This window comes from Anomaloglossus baeobatrachus, chromosome 1 (genome assembly GCF_048569485.1).
Source record: "Anomaloglossus baeobatrachus isolate aAnoBae1 chromosome 1, aAnoBae1.hap1, whole genome shotgun sequence".
In the NCBI taxonomy this organism is placed as follows: domain Eukaryota; kingdom Metazoa; phylum Chordata; class Amphibia; order Anura; family Aromobatidae; genus Anomaloglossus; species Anomaloglossus baeobatrachus.
The window spans coordinates 976,386,841-976,409,257 of NC_134353.1; the positions used below are offsets into that span (position 1 = coordinate 976,386,841).

General features: G+C 48.0%; 1 protein-coding gene across 1 annotated transcript in view; it reads left to right on the forward strand.

The window, feature by feature from the left end:
- The first annotated feature begins 15,254 nt into the window (after nucleotides 1–15,254).
- Nucleotides 15,255–22,417, forward strand: part of TMEM8B (transmembrane protein 8B) — a 103,630-nt gene continuing 96,467 nt past the window's right edge. The window contains exon 1 of the mRNA XM_075330619.1: nucleotides 15,255–15,365. Coding sequence (XP_075186734.1) covers nucleotides 15,284–15,365 — 82 coding nt within the window. The 5' untranslated portion in view covers nucleotides 15,255–15,283. The remainder of the gene's footprint in view (nucleotides 15,366–22,417) is intronic.

Below are 22,417 nucleotides of genomic sequence, written 5' to 3' on the forward strand. Positions count from 1 at the left end.
CATCTCCAGAGTCTTCTGAGGGGTATGTGGAGGGAGCAGATACCGGTCCACCATCTCCTTTGGGAACTGGGCCTCTAGGTCAGCCTTCAGCTTCTGGTATTCGGGGTCCTCCCCCAGCGTAGACTTCCTAGCAGGGACCTCCTTGGACTGGGGAGCGGTGTCTGCTCTGGCCTTGCAGGCCGGGGTAAATGGTGATACAACCTTGTCTTGGCGGGCCGCGCCTGGCATGGCAGCGGCCTGGTCTTGGCGGGCCGCGCCTGGCATGGCGGCGGCCTGGTCTTGGCGGGCCGCGCCTGGCATGGCGGCGGCCGGGATCAGCGTCGCTGTCGCAGCTGGAGTCTTAGCGGGCATCGCTACTGTGGCCGGTTCTTGGCGGGCCGGGCAGGGCATCGCTGCGGCGGCCTGGATTGGCGTCGCAGCTGCGATGGGATCCGTGCAGGCTGGGCTGGGCGTCGCTGCAGCGACCGGAGCTTGGCGGGCCGCACCTGGCGTGGCTGCGGCCTGGTTCAGCACCTCGCCTGCGGCGTGGATGAGCGTCGCTGCTGCGGTGGGGTCTTGGCGGGCCGGGCCTAGCAAGGCGGCGGCCTGGGTCAGCGTCACACCCGCGGCATGGATGAGGGTCGCGGTGGCAGCCGGATCTTTACGGGCCGGGCAGGGCATCTCTGCGGCGGCCTGGGCTTGGCGGGCCGCACCTGGCGTGGCTGCGGCCTGGTTCAGCGTCGCCGCGGCGGGCGCCTCTTCGGGGACTACGGGCGTGGCAGCAGGGGTCGGGGCACTCGTGCTGGCAGGGGCAACACTGGACTCACCCATCGGTAGCAGCATCGGGGTCTGAGTCGTCGCCGCTCGGTCTGGCACTCGTCGCGTGGCCCTCTCCTCGTAGGCCTGTACCGCCGTAGCCATCCCCAGGAGCTCCTTGCGTCCCTCGCTGAGCTGCCGTAGAACCCGGGTTTCTAGTTGGTTGCAGCACTGAGCAAGCTCTCGGGCCCACCAGGCAGCGGAGCCTGGCTCGGGATCTCTGCATCCAGACGCCATTTCCTCTAACAGCAGGCTTCTGGCTCCCTTTCTGTCCCGACGTCTCTGAACGCCTCCGCTCTCTTCACTTGCGAGGTCAGGACTCTGCAGGGGATCTCTGGGTAGCCACACCTCTTCGTGGGCGGTAACTTCTCCCAGCGCGGGCTGCTGTTGTTTTTCAGCGCGCTTTTCATGGTGGCAATATGGCGGCACTTCCAATTTTTCAAGCGGACCGCCCAGGCACATGGTCACCTGTCTGAACAGGTCTAGTCCTTATCCTGTTCGTGACGCCAGATGTGAAGCCCCACAAGTGCAGTGTCGGTGCATTACCTTCAGGGACTCCACTCAGCTGGATCCTGTCACAGGTAGGAAATCTTCTATTTGTCGTGACGCCACTCTCAGAATTGCGGTCAGTGGGGACCGCCACTGCAGGTTAAGGAATGCCTGGGGCTGATGGTGGGTGCAGTCGGTTGTAATAGCCTCCTGAGAGTGAGGCAAGCCCCAGGGCCCTATGTAGGTGTGTAGAACCACAAGGCGCAGAATAACTCCACACAAGCAGAATGTCTTTCAGGGGTTTTACTCACAGAAGGTGGCAGAGTGAGTAACCCGGGCGTAGCTGGGATGAACCAGGCTGGAACCAGGTATCCTTCAGGCTGACTGATGAGGGTGACTACCGACTCGCCTTCCTTAGCCCTTTGCGTTTTGGGGTAACCCCGACTTTTAGTCCCTATGGGGGTCACCCAGGGAAGTTGCTGAAGCCTCTCTCCCCTTCGTTTTGTCCGTTTGCTTGTAGCCTGGACCAGGACACTCCGGCTGCTTGCCTCCTGTGAACTATGGGCCCTAACTGTGGCGACGTGGCTGCGGACTTTTTAGTGTGTTCTTGGGGGTGTGAAGTGCCCCCTCAAGCAGGTTTGGCAAGGAAAGGTGGATCTATCCCTGCACTGGGACCTACTACCCGTTTGGGCCTGGTAACTCCCTAGCAGTCTCCTTACTTCCCACTCCGTTGCTCTCTCTTTAGCTGAAGATGGATTTCGGGTAGCACTACTAGGTGACCGTTCTCCCCCGTCGGTAGCCACTGCGCGGACGCTGTCAGACTGCAACAGCCCCAGGGGTCTGCTCCTGACGTCTGCTCCCCCTGAACTGCACACTGAACCGGCTCACTGCTCCTCCTCTCCTGTTCTTGCCTACGCCACCTAGCAACCAGGCTCTCCACCACACCCCTTGAGTGGAGATGGAGGCTTTTTACCCCCTCCACTATTCCAGTGGAGGTGAAGGCTTTGCCCCCTCCTGGGATCCCCAGGGGTCCTCCCAAAGGTACATGTGTGAGACCTGATCACTATGCGCCTGTGTAGTCACACCTCGGTCAGCCTTCTGGATTACCTGTATTGTACTGTCCCCAGCATGGGTGCAGTACTCAGTGGTGCCTGACCAGGTCAGGGGCGCCACACAAAGACTCTGCTGCAGACTATGGCAGAGTGCAATACCTCTGTTAACTCACAGAAGGATATAATAAGAAAGTAAAGCAATTCCTCCTTTACTTGGAGGGTGTGTGGAATGATCTCTGTTAATAATCACAGAGACAAAGGCAATGTGTGCGAAATGGCACCTACCTAGGTCCGCTCTTCTAGTGGTGCAAAAGAGACGAACAGCAGCGTAAGCCGCACAAAGCTCCTACCTGCGTTCGCTCCACTAGTGTGCGAGGACACGAACCACTAGATATGGCACCTGCCTAGGTCCGCTCTTCTAGTGGTGCAAAAGAGACGAACAGCAGCGTAAGCCGCACAAAGCTCCTACCTCTGTTCGCTCCCCTAGTGTGCGAGGATACGAACAACTGCCAGACGCAGTATAAGGAACGTTACCCTAGCGGCAACGTCCACCTACGAGTAGAATCACAAGGCCCAGCCAGACCATGTGCCTCAGGCACCTGCCTATGTCCGCTCCCCTAAGAGGTAAGGATACGGACAGCAGCCGAAGCTGTAAGGTATAAGAACGCTACCCTGCCGGTAGCGCTCACCTAGCATAGACAGAGGAATGCCTAGAGGAACGCGCACAGAGCGTCTACTCTTATGCATGAACCAAGAGGACTGAGCGCCATGCGGCGTGTGTCACGGTCTTATATAGACTCTGTGCCTCATCCAAGATGGAGGACACCAGAGCCAATCCGCTGCCAGAACGACAGGAGTGACGTCATGCTGGCCTATCACCGAGCAAGGCATCACAAGCACATGACCAGCGACCAATCGGCATAGAAGGTGTCAGAGACATGTGACCTCGTGTCAGTGATGATGTCACCCGCACATGTGCAATGGCTCCAAGATAGGACTTAGTCTCCGGCGCTCGCACATGTGCAGTAGCAAGAAATCTGGACTTAGTCTCCAGCGCTCGCACATGTGCAGTAGCAAGAATTCTGGACATAGTCTCCAGTGCTCGCAGCAACCGTAACACTATCCCCTACTAATCAGAAAGATAAAAGAACCATTACGAATGAACTAACGAGAACCCTTATGCATAAATGGAGGGAAAATAGAGAGCTATTGGCCCTACCTCTTTCCCCTCTAACCCAAGTTGCAGACATACTAGACGCTGATGTCAATCAACCCGCGTCCACGAAGGCCACATTCCTGACCAATGTGAAGGTTCCGTTGGCTGATCTCTTGGTGGATGGCTCTTTGATATCTAAACAGGAGATGGGTACGAATCCTCTCCTCGCTAGGCTCACATTTCTCCATCACACGAAATTAAAACATGTGATTCACCCGCTATTACCCCACGCCCATCTCGACAGACCTTTAACCACGTTTGAATCTTTCTGCATGCAAACCCGGGCTCCCAGGAAAGTTCTTTCTAATCTGTACCATACCCTGCTTACCAAAAAACTGGTGGTGAAGAGAGCGTATATACTAAGATGGGAAAGGGACCTGAAAACCACATTCACTGATCTTCAGACGAGACAAATTTATAATGCTTCACACGGCTCGTCGTGTTGTGTGAGAGTTCAAGAAAATTCTTTCAAAGTGATTGCGAGATGGTACATTGTCCCTACCTCGTCTAGTACGTGGAGCTCTTCCACCTCGGATCAATGCTGGCGATGCGAGAGGGACAAGGGAACATATTTACATGTGTGGTGGGAATGTCCGATTATCCAGGCCTTCTGGCGGACAGCATCACAGTTAATATATGACCTCACAGGCAAAAAAGGGGTCTTGGACCCCAGACAAATGCTTCTGAACTTCCCAATGTGGCCTAAAGACAAAGCCACTTCGAATCTAGCGTCATTTGTAGGCTCAGCTTGTAAACTTCTTATTGCCCAAATGTGGCGCACAAAGAAAATTCCCACCCTTACGCAGCTCTTGCTGAAGTTAGATCAATTATATCATGTTGAAGAACTTTCAGCCCTTTCACGTCAGAATGCGCTCTCTTTCCACCAGACCTGGAAGGCTTGGCAGGCCTATAAGTCAAAGCCCCAATTTTCAGTAGTTACTTCACAGACGGCAACAGGGGGACATGTGAGTCACCCTACACCCCCCCCCAATGGGATGACGGACAGAAGTCAGACTATACCAACCACGAGATGAGTGGACCCAAGACCAACTTTCTCTCCTCTCTCCTCTCTTTCCTTTCTTTCCTATCTCTTCCCCTTCTTTTTCGTCTCTTGAACCTATTACCTCTAATCCCTTAATTGAATTCCATGCGATATAACTTCGTTCTTCTAGATCCTTACTTCCCCCCCTTATACCGAATTCTTATGGTATTTACTGTTAAAAATTATTTCATGTTAATCCAGAATTCAGGCTAATCAATCTGGAGCGGTCTTTCCCAAAAGCCGGAAGGCTAAGTTTATTTTCTGGATGAGCTCAGATAATACACAAGTAATCTGAGTTATAAAAATGAGTTGGGAAGATTACAATACAGTTGCAATAATAATGATTAGGTCTGTGATTTCTGTTGAATTTGTATTCTTATTTTTTGCTTCAATAAACAAAACATTAAAACAAACATAATGTGTGAGATAATCAATGGATAGAGGTATGTGAATAGCCAGACTCGCCCATAATTCTGGCTATTCATAAACCTGACCCAGCAAACATTAACAACCTTTGTGGAACTTGAAGTCCAGGGAAAACATTCCAGGTGTACATTGCAGGAGACTACTGCCTCTGGGATACATACCAGCCATTCACTATATAGCCAGTCGCTACCTCACAGTGACTAATCATCATTCTCATCACTCCACCCAACAATATCACTAGCACGACCTCTTGTGAGGGTCTGGCCAATGCCACTGCCTTCCTTTGATAGTTCGGGTGATGTCACTGACCTTTTACAGGTATATGGCTATCACCTTCCTCCTGCGCAGGCGTGGCTGACGGCAATGACCTCCTCCCAGAGACTAGGTGATGTCACCGTCCTCCGGCTAGGGTCCATGTGTCTGCCTGCCATGTGGCTCCCTCGCCTCCTCACATAATGTTTATAGCTTTTCATGCAAATTTTCAGTTGTGATAAAAACAGAGGCCAGATAGAAAACATTTTTATGGAAATTATGAGGACACGCTAATGACACCATAATGATGAGTAAAGAGCAGAGGCCAACTGTAAGGGGCCATACAAATAGTTTACACACCCGTGTATTAATATGCAAACACTTATCTGAGGTGCACATGTACATTGAGAGGCTGAATCTCAGGACCACTACAAGGTATTTCTGTCCCATATGTGCTACATCCACATATAGATCCCCGTCACATAAGTGTTATGTCCCTGTGTAAATATCACCATCACATATGTGCTATATCTGTGTAGATATCACTGTCACATACGTGTTATATCCATGTATAAATGTCTGTCCCATATGTGCTATATCCATGTATAGATATCACCGTCACATAAGTGTTATGTCCCTGTGTAAATATCACCATCACATATGTGCTATATCTGTGTAGATATCACTGTCACATACGTGTTATATCCATGTATAAATGTCTGTCCCATATGTGCTATATCCATGTATAGATATCACCGTCACATAAGTGTTATGTCCCTGTGTAAATATCACCATCACATATGTGCTATATCTGTGTAGATATCACTGTCACATACGTGTTATATCCATGTATAAATGTCTGTCCCATATGTGCTATATCCATGTATAGATATCACCCTCAAATAAGTGTTATGTCCCTGTGTAAATATCACCATCACATATTTGCTATATCTGTGTAGATATCACTGTCACATACGTGTTATATCCATGTATAAATGTCTGTCCCATATGTGCTATATCCATGTATAGATATCACCGTCAAATAAGTGTTATATCCATGTGTAAATATCACCATCACATATGTGCTATATCTGTGTAGATGTCACTGTCACATACGTGTTATATCCATGTATAAATGTCTGTCCCATATGTGCTATATCCATGTATAGATATCACCCTCAAATAAGTGTTATGTCCCTGTGTAAATATCACCATCACATATTTGCTATATCTGTGTAGATATCACTGTCACATACGTGTTATATCCATGTATAAATGTCTGTCCCATATGTGCTATATCCATGTATAGATATCACCGTCACATAAGTGTTATATCCATGTGTAAATATCACCATCACATATGTGCTATATCTGTGTAGATATCACTGTCACATACGTGTTATATCCATGTATAAATGTCTGTCCCATATGTGCTATATCCATGTATAGATATCACCCTCAAATAAGTGTTATGTCCCTGTGTAAATATCACCATCACATATGTGTTATATCTGTGTAGATGTCACTGTCACATACGTGTTATATCCATGTATAAATGTCTGTCCCATATGTGCTATATCCATGTATAGATATCACCCTCAAATAAGTGTTATATCCATGTGTAAATATCACCATCACATATGTGTTATATCTGTGTAGATGTCACTGTCACATACGTGTTATATCCATGTATAAATGTCTGTCCCATATGTGCTATATCCATGTATAAATGTCTGTCCCATATGTGCTATATCCATGTATAGATATCACCCTCAAATAAGTGTTATGTCCCTGTGTAAATATCACCATCACATATGTGCTATATCTGTGTAGATATCACTGTCACATACGTGTTATATCCATGTATACAGTTAGGTCCAGAAATATTTGGACAGTGACACAAGTTTTGTTATTTTAGCTGTTTACAAACACATGCTCAGAAATACAATTATATATATAATATGGGCTGAAAGTGCACACTCCCAGCTGCAATATGAGAGTTTTCACATCCAAATCGGAGAAAGGGTTTAGGAATCATAGCTCTGTAATGCATAGCCTCCTCTTTTTCAAGGGACCAAAAGTAATTGGACAAGGGACTCTAAGGGCTGCAATTAACTCTGAAGGCGTCTCCCTCGTTAACCTGTAATCAATGAAGTAGTTAAAAGGTCTGGGGTTGATTACAGGTGTGTGGTTTTGCATTTGGAAGCTGTTGCTGTGACCAGACAACATGCGGTCTAAGGAACTCTCAATTGAGGTGAAGCAGAACATCCTGAGGCTGAAAAAAAAGAAAAAATCCATCAGAGAGATAGCAGACATGCTTGGAGTAGCAAAATCAACAGTCGGGTACATTCTGAGAAAAAAGGAATTGACTGGTGAGCTTGGGAACTCAAAAAGGCCTGGGCGTCCACGGATGACAACAGTGGTGGATGATCGCCGCATACTTTCTTTGGTGAAGAAGAACCCGTTCACAACATCAACTGAAGTCCAGAACACTCTCAGTGAAGTAGGTGTATCTGTCTCTAAGTCACCAGTAAAGAGAAGACTCCATGAAAGTAAATACAAAGGGTTCACATCTAGATGCAAACCATTCATCAATTCCAAAAATAGACAGGCCAGAGTTAAATTTGCTGAAAAACACCTCATGAAGCCAGCTCAGTTCTGGAAAAGTATTCTATGGACAGATGAGACAAAGATCAACCTGTACCAGAATGATGGGAAGAAAAAAGTTTGGAGAAGAAAGGGAACGGCACATGATCCAAGGCACACCACATCCTCTGTAAAACATGGTGGAGGCAACGTGATGGCATGGGCATGCATGGCTTTCAATGGCACTGGGTCACTTGTGTTTATTGATGACATAACAGCAGACAAGAGTAGCCGGATGAATTCTGAAGTGTACCGGGATATACTTTCAGCCCAGATTCAGCCAAATGCCGCAAAGTTGATCGGACGGCGCTTCATAGTACAGATGGACAATGACCCCAAGCATACAGCCAAAGCTACCCAGGAGTTCATGAGTGCAAAAAAGTGGAACATTCTGCAATGGCCAAGTCAATCACCAGATCTTAACCCAATTGAGCATGCATTTCACTTGCTCAAATCCAGACTTAAGACGGAAAGACCCACAAACAAGCAAGACCTGAAGGCTGCGGCTGTAAAGGCCTGGCAAAGCATTAAGAAGGAGGGAACCCAGCGTTTGGTGATGTCCATGGGTTCCAGACTTAAGGCAGTGATTGCCTCCAAAGGATTCGCAACAAAATATTGAAAATAAAAATATTTTGTTTGGGTTTGGTTTATTTGTCCAATTACTTTTGACCTCCTAAAATGTGGAGTGTTTGTAAAGAAATGTGACAATTCCTACAATTTCTATCAGATATTTTTGTTCAAACCTTCAAATTAAACGTTACAATCTACACTTGAATTCTGTTGTAGAGGTTTCATTTCAAATCCAATGTGGTGGCATGCAGAGCCCAACTCGCCAAAACTGTGTCACTGGCCAAAGATTTCTGGACCTAACTGTAAATGTCTGTCCCATATGTGCTATATCCATGTATAGATATCACCCTCAAATAAGTGTTATATCCATGTGTAAATATCACCATCACATATGTGTTATATCTGTGTAGATGTCACTGTCACATACGTGTTATATCCATGTATAAATGTCTGTCCCATATGTGCTATATCCATGTGTAAATATCACCTCACAAATGTGTTATATCTCTGTAGATATCACTGTCACATACGTGTTACATCTGAGTGTAAATATCACTGTCACATACGTGTTACATCTGAGTGTAAATATCACTGTCACATACGTGTTATATCCCTGTATAGATATCACCGTTCCATGCGTTATATCCGTGTGCAAATATCACTATCATACGTTTTATACCCCTGTGTAGATATCACCGTCACATACGTGTCATACCCCTGTGTATATATATCACCGTCACATATAGTACGTGTCACACCCCTGTGTAGATATCACCGTCACATACGTGTCATACCCCTGTGTATATATATATCACCGTCACATATAGTACGTGTCACACCCCTGTGTAGATATCACCGTCACATACGTGTCATACCCCTGTGTATATATATCACCGTCACATATAGTACGTGTCATACCCCTGTGTAGATATCACCGTCACATACGTGTCATACCCCTGTGTATATATATCACCGTCACATATAGTACGTGTCATACCCCTGTGTAGATATCACCGTCACATACGTGTCATACCCCTGTGTAGAAAGCCGTCCCATACGTGTAATACCCCTGTGTAGATATCTCCGCCACATACGTGTCATACCCCTGTGTAGATATCACCGCCACATACGTGTCATACCGCTGTGTAGATATCACCTCCACATATAGTACGTGTCATACCCCTTTGTAGATATCACCGTCACATACGTGTCATACCCCTGTGTATATATATCACCGTCACATATAGTACATGTCATACCCCTGTGTAGCTTTCATCGCCACATACGTGTAATACCCCTGTGTAGTTATCACCGCCACATACGTGTCATACCCTTGTGTAGAAAGCTGTCCCATACGTGTTATACCCCTGTGTAGATATCACCGCCACATACGTGTCATACCCCTGTGTAGATATCACCACCACATACGTGTAATACCCCTGTGTAGATATCACCGCCACATACGTGTAATACCCCTGTGTAGATATCACCGTCACATACGTGTAATACCTCTGTGTAGATATCACCGCCACATACGTGTCATACCCCTGTGTAGATATCACCGCCACATACGTGTCATACCCCTGTGTAGATATCACCGCCACATATAGCACGTGTCATACCCCTGTGTAGATATCACCGTCACATACGTGTCATACCCCTGTGTAGATATCACCGTCACATACGTGTCATACCCCTGTGTAGATATCACCGTCACATACGTGTCATACCGCTGTGTAGATATCACCGCCACATATAGCACGTGTCATACCCCTGTGTAGATATCACCGTCACATACGTGTCATACCCCTGTGTAGATATCACCGCCACATATAGCACGTGTCATACCCCTGTGTAGATATCACCGTCACATACGTGTCATACCCCTGTGTAGATATCACCTCCGAGTATTGGTTATATCCTTTTGTAGATACTGTCACATATGTGTTATTCTGGGGTATTCATAGAAATCATGGGGCCACATAGCAGAAATTCAATTCTCCCCCTTCAAGAAATAAATAAATCACTAATATTGTGCAGGGTGACAGAGGCGCAGATCCACCACGCTGCAGCTTGTAGAAATGGTCCATGTGGCTCCCTCGCCTCCTCACATAATGTTTATAGCTTTTCATGCAAATTTTCAGTTGTGATAAAAACACAAGAGACCAGATAGAAAACATAGTTATGGAAATTATGAGGACACGCTAATGACACCATAATGATGAGTAAAGAGCAGAGGACAACTGCATGAGGGGCCATACAAATAGTTTACACACCCGTGTATTAATATGCAAACACTTATCTGAGGTGCACGTGTACATTGCAAGGCTGAATCTCAGGACCACTACAAGGTATTTCTCTCCAATATGTGCTATATCCGCATATAGATATCACCGTCAATTAAGTGTTATATCCATGTGTAAATATCACCATCAAATGTGTTTTATCTATGTAGATATCACCATCCAATATGTGTTATATCTGTGATGCTAGTCACTACTTATGGGTAGTCTGGATGGAAGAATAGTCAGGAAAGCTGGGGTCTGGTAATGGGAGGACACATATGAGCACAAGGAGAAAACAAAGGCATAATCAGGTCACAATCCGAGGGTCAGAAATCCAGGAGAGTACGTAATAAGTTCAGGGAGAAATCAGAGATGTGGCCAGGTAACGGTCTGAGGTCAAACAAGCAGGAGGTCACGACAAAAACAGGGAGCATGCAGAGAGGAGTCAAATAATGGTCTGGGGTCAGGAAGCAAAGATCAGAACACTAGCAGAGATGTGGTCAGGTAATGGTCCAAGGTCAAACAGGTAGGAGGTCACGACAGAAACAGGGAGCGGGCAGAGAGGAGTCAAATAATGGTCCGGAGTCAGAGAATAAAGATCAGAACACTAGCAGAGATGTGGTTAGGTAACGGTCCGAGGTCAAACAAGCAGGAGGTCACGACAAAAACAGGGAGCGTGCAGAGAGGAGTCAAATAATGGTCTGGGGTCAGGAAGCAAAGATCAGAACACTAGCAGAGATGTGGTCAGGTAATGGTCCAAGGTCAAACAGGTAGGAGGTCACGACAGAAACGGGGAGCGGGCAGAGAGGAGTCAAATAATGGTCCGGAGTCAGAGAATAAAGATCAGAACACTAGCAGAGATGTGGTCAGGTAACGGTCCGAGGTCAAACAAGCAGGAGGTCACGACAAAAACAGGGAGCGTGCAGAGAGGAGTCAAATAATGGTCTGGGGTCAGGAAGCAAAGATCAGAACACTAGCAGAGATGTGGTCAGGTAATGGTCCAAGGTCAAACAGGTAGGAGGTCACGACAGAAACAGGGAGCGGGCAGAGAGGAGTCAAATAATGGTCCGGAGTCAGAGAATAAAGATCAGAACACTAGCAGAGATGTGGTCAGGTAACGGTCCGAGGTCAAACAAGCAGGAGGTCACGACAAAAACAGGGAGCGTGCAGAGAGGAGTCAAATAATGGTCTGGGGTCAGGAAGCAAAGATCAGAACACTAGCAGAGATGTGGTCAGGTAATGGTCCAAGGTCAAACAGGTAGGAGGTCACGACAGAAACGGGGAGCGGGCAGAGAGGAGTCAAATAATGGTCCGGAGTCAGAGAATAAAGATCAGAACACTAGCAGAGATGTGGTCAGGTAACGGTCCGAGGTCAAACAAGCAGGAGGTCACGACAAAAACAGGGAGCGTGCAGAGAGGAGTCAAATAATGGTCTGGGGTCAGGAAGCAAAGATCAGAACACTAGCAGAGATGTGGTCAGGTAATGGTCCAAGGTCAAACAGGTAGGAGGTCACGACAGAAACAGGGAGCGGGCAGAGAGGAGTCAAATAATGGTCCGGAGTCAGAGAATAAAGATCAGAACACTAGCAGAGATGTGGTCAGGTAACGGTCCGAGGTCAAACAAGCAAGGGATCACGACAGAAACAGGGAGTGTGCAGAGAGGAGTCAAATAATGGTCCAGGATCAGACAACAAAGATCAGAACACTACCAGACATGTGGTCAAGTAACAGTCCGAGGTCAAACAAGCAGGAGGTCACGACAGAAACAGGGAACATGCAGAGAGGAGTCAAATAATGGTTCGGGATCAGAGAACAAAGATCAGAACACTAAGGAGATGTGGTCAGGTAATGGTCTGAGGTCAAACAGGCAGGAGGTCATGACAGAAACAGGGAACGTGCAGAGAGGAATCAAATAATGATCCGGGGTCAGAGAACAAAGATCAGAACACTAGTAGAGATGTGGTCAGGTAATGGTCCGAGATCAAACAGGCAGGAGGTCACGGAAAAAACAGGGAGCGTGCAGAGAGGAGTCAAATAATGGTCTGGGGTCAGAAAACAAAGATCAGAACACTAGCAGACATGTGGTCAGGTAATTGTCATACTCTTGTGTAGCTATCACTATCACATACGTGTCATTACCCACAAAGTATAATGGCAACAAAAGTGCACCCAAACACGGTAAGATCCCCCACACTGAATTCCTCCACTGAATCCTCTGTGACGCCCTGGGCAAGCCAGGGGTCACAGGTCATCACACCACCACACCCTACACCCCAGTTAGGAACACCAAAGCTAACCCAAAATCCTTGTTGCCTTCGTCCAGGGGCTGATGTTCACACCAGGGGGTGGGCCAGGCGGTTGGCTCTGCCCACCGAGGAGTTCACAGCCCTGGAGGCGGGAGAAACCAGGCAGATCAGTTAGGGAAGTGAAGGAGTAAACATGAGTTGAGTTAAGGAAGTGAAAGTAGAAGGAAGTGAAGTGGTAGAGGAGCAAAGGAGAAAACTGGAGAAAAGGAGTAAAAGTGAGAGTAGAAGAGCCTGAAGTTGGTCCAGCTGTGTGCAGGACAGAGTCAGCAAGGTCAGCAACGGCGGTGATTGTCCGGAGGGGTGACCGTTTGGAAGTTCCTGGAAGGACCGCGGACGGGTGGTGGCCCGGCGGTCTGGAGCAGTGTACAAACGACAGTCAGCACCAGGGCAGGGGCCTCTCGGACCCCGGCAAGGCTAGGAGTCGCCATAATTTGCCAAATCCGTCAGTGAAGGGGACGTCGATCCCCCCAACAACCAAGTCCCGATTGAAGGCAACAGCCCAACCATTACAGTAGAGACACCGCCACCGCCAGGGCACCAGTTTTTAAGGGCCAGCGCCTGCGGGCAAAGAGTAGAGCTCCTCCGGTCCATCTTGAAGCTGGGGAGCGGGTTACCGGTGGGAACCCATCGAAACCATCAACAACATAGGTGCAGGACAAAGGGACATCACCGTGGGTGATGTGATGGATGATGTGATGGGTGATGTGATCGGTGATGTGATGGGTGATGTGATGGATGATGTGATCGGTGATGTGATGAATGATATGATGTGATGGGTGATATGATGTGATGGGTGATGTGATCGGTGATGTGATGGGTGATGTGATGGGTGATGTGATGGGTGATGTGATCGGTGATGCGATGGGTGATGTGATCGGTGATGCGATGGGTGATATGATGTGATGGGTGATGTGATGGGTGATGTGATGGGTGATGTGATCGGTGATGTGATGGGTGATATGATGTGATGGGTGATGTGATGGGTGATGTGATGGGTGATGTGATCGGTGATGTGATGGGTGATGTGATGGATGATGTGATGGGTGATATGATGTGATGGGTGATGTGATGGATGATGTGATCGGTGATGTGATGAATGATATGATGTGATGGGTGATATGATGTGATGGGTGATGTGATCGGTGATGTGATGGGTGATGTGATGGGTGATGTGATCGGTGATGCGATGGGTGATATGATGTGATGGGTGATGTGATGGGTGATGTGATGGGTGATGTGATCGGTGATGTGATGGGTGATATGATGTGATGGGTGATGTGATGGGTGATGTGATGGGTGATGTGATCGGTGATGTGATGGGTGATGTGATCGGTGATGTGATGGGTGATATGATGTGATGGGTGATGTGATGGGTGATGTGATCGGTGATGTGATGGGTGATGTGATCGGTGATGTGATGGGTGATATGATGTGATGGGTGATGTGATGGGTGATGTGATGGGTGATGTGATGGGTGATGTGATCGGTGATGTGATGGGTGATGTGATCGGTGATGTGATGGGTGATATGATGTGATGGGTGATGTGATGGATGATGTGATCGGTGATGTGATGGGTGATGTGATCGGTGATGTGATGGGTGATATGATGTGATGGGTGATGTGATGGGTGATGTGATGGGTGATGTGATCGGTGATGTGATGGGTGATGTGATCGGTGATGTGATGGGTGATATGATGTGATGGGTGATGTGATGGGTGATGTGATCGGTGATGTGATGGGTGATGTGATCGGTGATGTGATGGGTGATATGATGTGATGGGTGATGTGATGGGTGATGTGATGGGTGATGTGATGGGTGATGTGATCGGTGATGTGATGGGTGATGTGATCGGTGATGTGATGGGTGATATGATGTGATGGGTGATGTGATGGGTGATGTGATCGGTGATGTGATGGGTGATGTGATGGGTGATGTGATCGGTGATGTGATCGGTGATGTGATCGGTGATGTGATGGGTGATGTGATGGGTGATGTGATGGATGATGTGATCGGTGATGATCGGTGATAATCGGTGGTGCTCTGCTCGGTCCTGGGCTCCGGCATTCTCTCACTATTCGCTTTGGATACCTTGTATTGCTCTGATCTCAGTTTGTACTGTCAGCCAATCAGGAGAGGTCTCACCTCCTGTGACGTCACGGGGCTGCAGAGGAGGGCGGGGCTCCGCGGCTCCCGGTAGAACAATGAGGCCGCCGGGAGGAGGATGCTGCGATCCCGGGGCCGCGCTGCTGCCGCTCATCACCGCCGCCTGTCTGGCCGCTGCAGGTCACCCATTACTATTACTGCATGTGTTTATATATATACAATGGGGAGGAGCCAAGCATTATTATAGGCGAAATGTTTATTATAGGGCATGCAATATCCCCCTGTAACATCACCACTATGGGGGTCTGCTGGGGGTCTTCCCTGTATAATATAGGGGGGTGTAATATCCCTGTATAACATCACACAGGACTACTACCCTCATCATCACCACTATGGGGGTCTGCTGGGGGTCTTCTCTGTATAATATAGGGGGGTGTAATATCCCCTGTATAACATCACACAGGACTACTACCTCCATCATCACCACTATGGGGGTCTGCTGGGGGTCTTCCCTGTATAATATAGGGGGGTGTAATATCCCCTGTATAACATCACACAGGACTACTACCCCCATCATCACCACTATGGGGGTCTGCTGGGGGTCTTCCCTGTATAATATAGGGGGTGTAATATCCCCTGTATAACATCACACAGGACTACTACCCTCATCATCACCACTATGGGGGTCTGCTGGGGGTCTTCCCTGTATAATATAGGGGGGTGTAATATCCCCTGTATAACATCACACAGGACTACTACCCCCATCATCACCACTATGGGGGTCTGCTGGGGGTCTTCCCTGTATAATATAGGGGGTGTAATATCCCCTGTATAACATCACACAGGACTACTACCCTCATCATCACCACTATGGGGGTCTGCTGGGGGTCTTCCCTGTATAATATAGGGGGGTGTAATATCCCTGTATAACATCACACAGGACTACTACCTCCATCATCACCACTATGGGGGTCTGCTGGGGGTCTTCCCTGTATAATATAGGGGGGTGTAATATCCCCTGTATAACATCACACAGGACTACTACCTCCATCATCACCACTATGGGGGTCTGCTGGGGGTCTTCCCTGTATAATATAGGGGGGTGTAATATCCTCTGTATAACATCACACAGGACTACTACCCTCATCATCACCACTATGGGGGTCTGCTGGGGGTCTTCCCTGTATAATATAGGGGGGTGTAATATCCCCTGTATAACATCACACAGGACTACTACCCTCATCATCACCACTATGGGGGTCTGCTGGGGGTCTTCCCTGTATAATATAGGGGGGTGTAATATTCCCTGTATAACATCACACAGGACTACTACCCTCATCATCACCACTATGGGGGTCTGCTGGGGGTCTTCCATGTATAATATAGGGGGGTGTAATATCCCCTGTATAACATCACACAGGACTACTACCTCCATCATCACCACTATGGGGGTCTGCTGGGGGTCTTCCCTGTATAATATAGGGGGGTGTAATATTCCCTGTATAACATCACACAGGACTACTACCTCCATCATCACCACTATGGGGGTCTGCTGGGGGTCTTCCCTGTATAATATAGGGGGGTGTAATATCCCTGTATAACATCACACAGGACTACTACCTCCATCATCACCACTATGGGGGTCTGCTGGGGGTCTTCCCTGTATAATATAGGGGGGTGTAATATCCTCTGTATAACATCACACAGGACTACTACCTCCATCATCACCACTATGGGGGTCTGCTGGGGGTCTTCCATGTATAATATAGGGGGGTGTAATATCCCTGTATAACATCACACAGGACTACTACCTCCATCATCACCACTATGGGGGTCTGCTGGGGGTCTTCCCTGTATAATATAGGGGGGTGTAATATCCCCTGTATAACATCACTCAGGACTACTACCTCCATCATCACCACTATGGGGGTCTGCTGGGGGTCTTCCATGTATAATATAGGGGGGTGTAATATCCCTGTATAACATCACACAGGACTACTACCTCCATCATCACCACTATGGGGGTCTGCTGGGGGTCTTCCCTGTATAATATAGGGGGGTGTAATATCCCCTGTATAACATCACTCAGGACTACTACCTCCATCATCACCACTATGGGGGTCTGCTGGGGGTCTTCCATGTATAATATAGGGGGGTGTAATATCCCTGTATAACATCACACAGGACTACTACCTCCATCATCACCACTATGGGGGTCTGCTGGGGGTCTTCCATGTATAATATAGGGGGGTGTAATATCCCCTGTATAACATCACACAGGACTACTACCTCCATCATCACCACTATGGGGGTCTGCTGGGGGTCTTCCCTGTATAATATAGGGGGGTGTAATATTCCCTGTATAACATCACACAGGACTACTACCTCCATCATCACCACTATGGGGGTCTGCTGGGGGTCTTCCCTGTATAATATAGGGGGGTGTAATATCCTCTGTATAACATCACACAGGACTACTACCTCCATCATCACCACTATGGGGGTCTGCTGGGGGTCTTCCATGTATAATATAGGGGGGTGTAATATCCCTGTATAACATCACACAGGACTACTACCTCCATCATCACCACTATGGGGGTCTGCTGGGGGTCTTCCATGTATAATATAGGGGGGTGTAATATCCTCTGTATAACATCACTCAGGACTACTACCCTCATCATCACCACTATGGGGGTCTGCTGGGGGACTTCTCTGTATAATATAGGGGGGTGTAATATCCCCTGTATAACATCACTCAGGACTACTACCCCCATCATCACCACTATGGGGGTCTGCTGGGGGTCTTCCCTGTATAATATAGGGGGGTGTAATATCCCCTGTATAACATCACACAGGACTACTACCCTCATCATCACCACTATGGGGGTCTGCTGGGGGTCTTCTCTGTATAATATAGGGGGTGTAATATCCTCTGTATAACATCACACAGGACTACTACCTCCATCATCACCACTATGGGGGTCTGCTGGGGGTCTTCCATGTATAATATAGGGGGGTGTAATATCCTCTGTATAACATCACACAGGACTACTACCCTCATCATCACCACTATGGGGGTCTGCTGGGGGTCTTCCATGTATAATATAGGGGGGTGTAATATCCCCTGTATAACATCACACAGGACTACTACCCTCATCATCACCACTATGGGGGTCTGCTGGGGGTCTTCCCTGTATAATATAGGGGGGTGTAATATCCTCTGTATAACATCACACAGGACTACTACCTCCATCATCACCACTATGGGGGTCTGCTGGGGGTCTTCCATGTATAATATAGGGGGGTGTAATATCCCTGTATAACATCACACAGGACTACTACCTCCATCATCACCACTATGGGGGTCTGCTGGGGGTCTTCCATGTATAATATAGGGGGGTGTAATATCCTCTGTATAACATCACTCAGGACTACTACCCTCATCATCACCACTATGGGGGTCTGCTGGGGGTCTTCCATGTATAATATAGGGGGGTGTAATATCCTCTGTATAACATCACACAGGACTACTACCCTCATCATCACCACTATGGGGGTCTGCTGGGGGTCTTCCCTGTATAATATAGGGGGGTGTAATATCCCCTGTATAACATCACACACATCACACAGGACTACTACCCTCATCATCACCACTATGGGGGTCTGCTGGGGGTCTTCCATGTATAATATAGGGGGTGTAATATCCCCTGTATAACATCACTCAGGACTACTACCTCCATCATCACCACTATGGGGGTCTGCTGGGGGTCTTCCCTGTATAATATAGGGGGTGTAATATCCCCTGTATAACATCACACAGGACTACTACCCTCATCATCACCACTATGGGGGTCTGCTGGGGGTCTTCCATGTATAATATAGGGGGGTGTAATATCCTCTGTATAACATCACTCAGGACTACTACCTCCATCATCACCACTATGGGGGTCTGCTGGGGGTCTTCCCTGTATAATATAGGGGGGTGTAATATCCCCTGTATAACATCACACAGGACTACTACCTCCATCATCACCACTATGGGGGTCTGCTGGGGGTCTTCCCTGTATAATATAGGGGGGTGTAATATCCCCTGTATAACATCACACAGGACTACTACCTCCATCATCACCACTATGGGGGTCTGCTGGGGGTCTTCCCTGTATAATATAGGGGGGTGTAATATCCCCTGTATAACATCACTCAGGACTACTACCTCCATCATCACCACTATGGGGGTCTGCTGGGGGTCTTCCATGTATAATATAGGGGGGTGTAATATCCTCTGTATAACATCACACAGGACTACTACCCTCATCATCACCACTATGGGGGTCTGCTGGGGGTCTTCCCTGTATAATATAGGGGGGTGTAATATCCCCTGTATAACATCACTCAGGACTACTACCTCCATCATCACCACTATGGGGGTCTGCTGGGGGTCTTCTCTGTATAATATAGGGGGGTGTAATATCCCCTGTATAACATCACACAGGACTACTACCCTCATCATCACCACTATGGGGGTCTGCTGGGGGTCTTCCCTGTATAATATAGGGGGGTGTAATATCCCCTGTATAACATCACACAGGACTACTACCTCCATCATCACCACTATGGGGGTCTGCTGGGGGTCTTCCATGTATAATATAGGGGGGTGTAATATCCCCTGTATAACATCACAGAGGACTACTACCTCCATCATCACCACTATGGGGGTCTGCTGGGGGTCTTCCATGTATAATATAGGGGGGTGTAATATCCTCTGTATAACATCACACAGGACTACTACCCTCATCATCACCACTATGGGGGTCTGCTGGGGGTCTTCCCTGTATAATATAGGGGGGTGTAATATCCCCTGTATAACATCACTCAGGACTACTACCTCCATCATCACCACTATGGGGGTCTGCTGGGGGTCTTCTCTGTATAATATAGGGGGGTGTAATATCCCTGTATAACATCACACAGGACTACTACCTCCATCATCACCACTATGGGGGTCTGCTGGGGGTCTTCTCTGTATAATATAGGGGGTGTAATATCCTCTGTATAACATCACACAGGACTACTACCTCCATCATCACCACTATGGGGGTCTGCTGGGGGTCTTCCATGTATAATATAGGGGGGTGTAATATCCTCTGTATAACATCACACAGGACTACTACCCTCATCATCACCACTATGGGGGTCTGCTGGGGGTCTTCCCTGTATAATATAGGGGGGTGTAATATCCCCTGTATAACATCACACACATCACACAGGACTACTACCCTCATCATCACCACTATGGGGGTCTGCTGGGGGTCTTCCATGTATAATATAGGGGGTGTAATATCCCCTGTATAACATCACTCAGGACTACTACCTCCATCATCACCACTATGGGGGTCTGCTGGGGGTCTTCCCTGTATAATATAGGGGGTGTAATATCCCCTGTATAACATCACACAGGACTACTACCCTCATCATCACCACTATGGGGGTCTGCTGGGGGTCTTCCATGTATAATATAGGGGGGTGTAATATCCTCTGTATAACATCACTCAGGACTACTACCTCCATCATCACCACTATGGGGGTCTGCTGGGGGTCTTCTCTGTATAATATAGGGGGTGTAATATCCTCTGTATAACATCACACAGGACTACTACCTCCATCATCACCACTATGGGGGTCTGCTGGGGGTCTTCCCTGTATAATATAGGGGGGTGTAATATCCCCTGTATAACATCACACAGGACTACTACCTCCATCATCACCACTATGGGGGTCTGCTGGGGGTCTTCCCTGTATAATATAGGGGGGTGTAATATCCCCTGTATAACATCACACAGGACTACTACCTCCATCATCACCACTATGGGGGTCTGCTGGGGGTCTTCCCTGTATAATATAGGGGGGGTGTAATATCCCCTGTATAACATCACTCAGGACTACTACCTCCATCATCACCACTATGGGGGTCTGCTGGGGGTCTTCCCTGTATAATATAGGGGGGTGTAATATCCCCTGTATAACATCACTCAGGACTACTACCCTCATCATCACCACTATGGGGGTCTGCTGGGGGTCTTCCCTGTATAATATAGGGGGTGTAATATCCCCTGTATAACATCACACAGGACTACTACCTCCATCATCACCACTATGGGGGTCTGCTGGGGGTCTTCCCTGTATAATATAGGGGGGTGTAATATCCCTGTATAACATCACTCAGGACTACTACCCTCATCATCACCACTATGGGGGTCTGCTGGGGGTCTTCCATGTATAATATAGGGGGGTGTAATATCCTCTGTATAACATCACACAGGACTACTACCCTCATCATCACCACTATGGGGGTCTGCTGGGGGTCTTCCCTGTATAATATAGGGGGGTGTAATATCCCCTGTATAACATCACTCAGGACTACTACCTCCATCATCACCACTATGGGGGTCTGCTGGGGGTCTTCTCTGTATAATATAGGGGGGTGTAATATCCCCTGTATAACATCACACAGGACTACTACCCTCATCATCACCACTATGGGGGTCTGCTGGGGGTCTTCCCTGTATAATATAGGGGGGTGTAATATCCCCTGTATAACATCACACAGGACTACTACCTCCATCATCACCACTATGGGGGTCTGCTGGGGGTCTTCCATGTATAATATAGGGGGGTGTAATATCCCCTGTATAACATCACAGAGGACTACTACCTCCATCATCACCACTATGGGGGTCTGCTGGGGGTCTTCCATGTATAATATAGGGGGGTGTAATATCCCCTGTATAACATCACAGAGGACTACTACCTCCATCATCACCACTATGGGGGTCTGCTGGGGGTCTTCCCTGTATAATATAGGGGGGTGTAATATCCCCTGTATAACATCACACAGGACTACTACCTCCATCATCACCACTATGGGGGTCTGCTGGGGGTCTTCCCTGTATAATATAGGGGGGTGTAATATCCCCTGTATAACATCACTCAGGACTACTACCTCCATCATCACCACTATGGGGGTCTGCTGGGGGTCTTCTCTGTATAATATAGGGGGGTGTAATATCCCCTGTATAACATCACACAGGACTACTACCTCCATCATCACCACTATGGGGGTCTGCTGGGGGTCTTCTCTGTATAATATAGGGGGTGTAATATCCCCCTGTATAACATCACTCAGGACTACTACCTCCATCATCACCACTATGGGGGTCTGCTGGGGGTCTTTC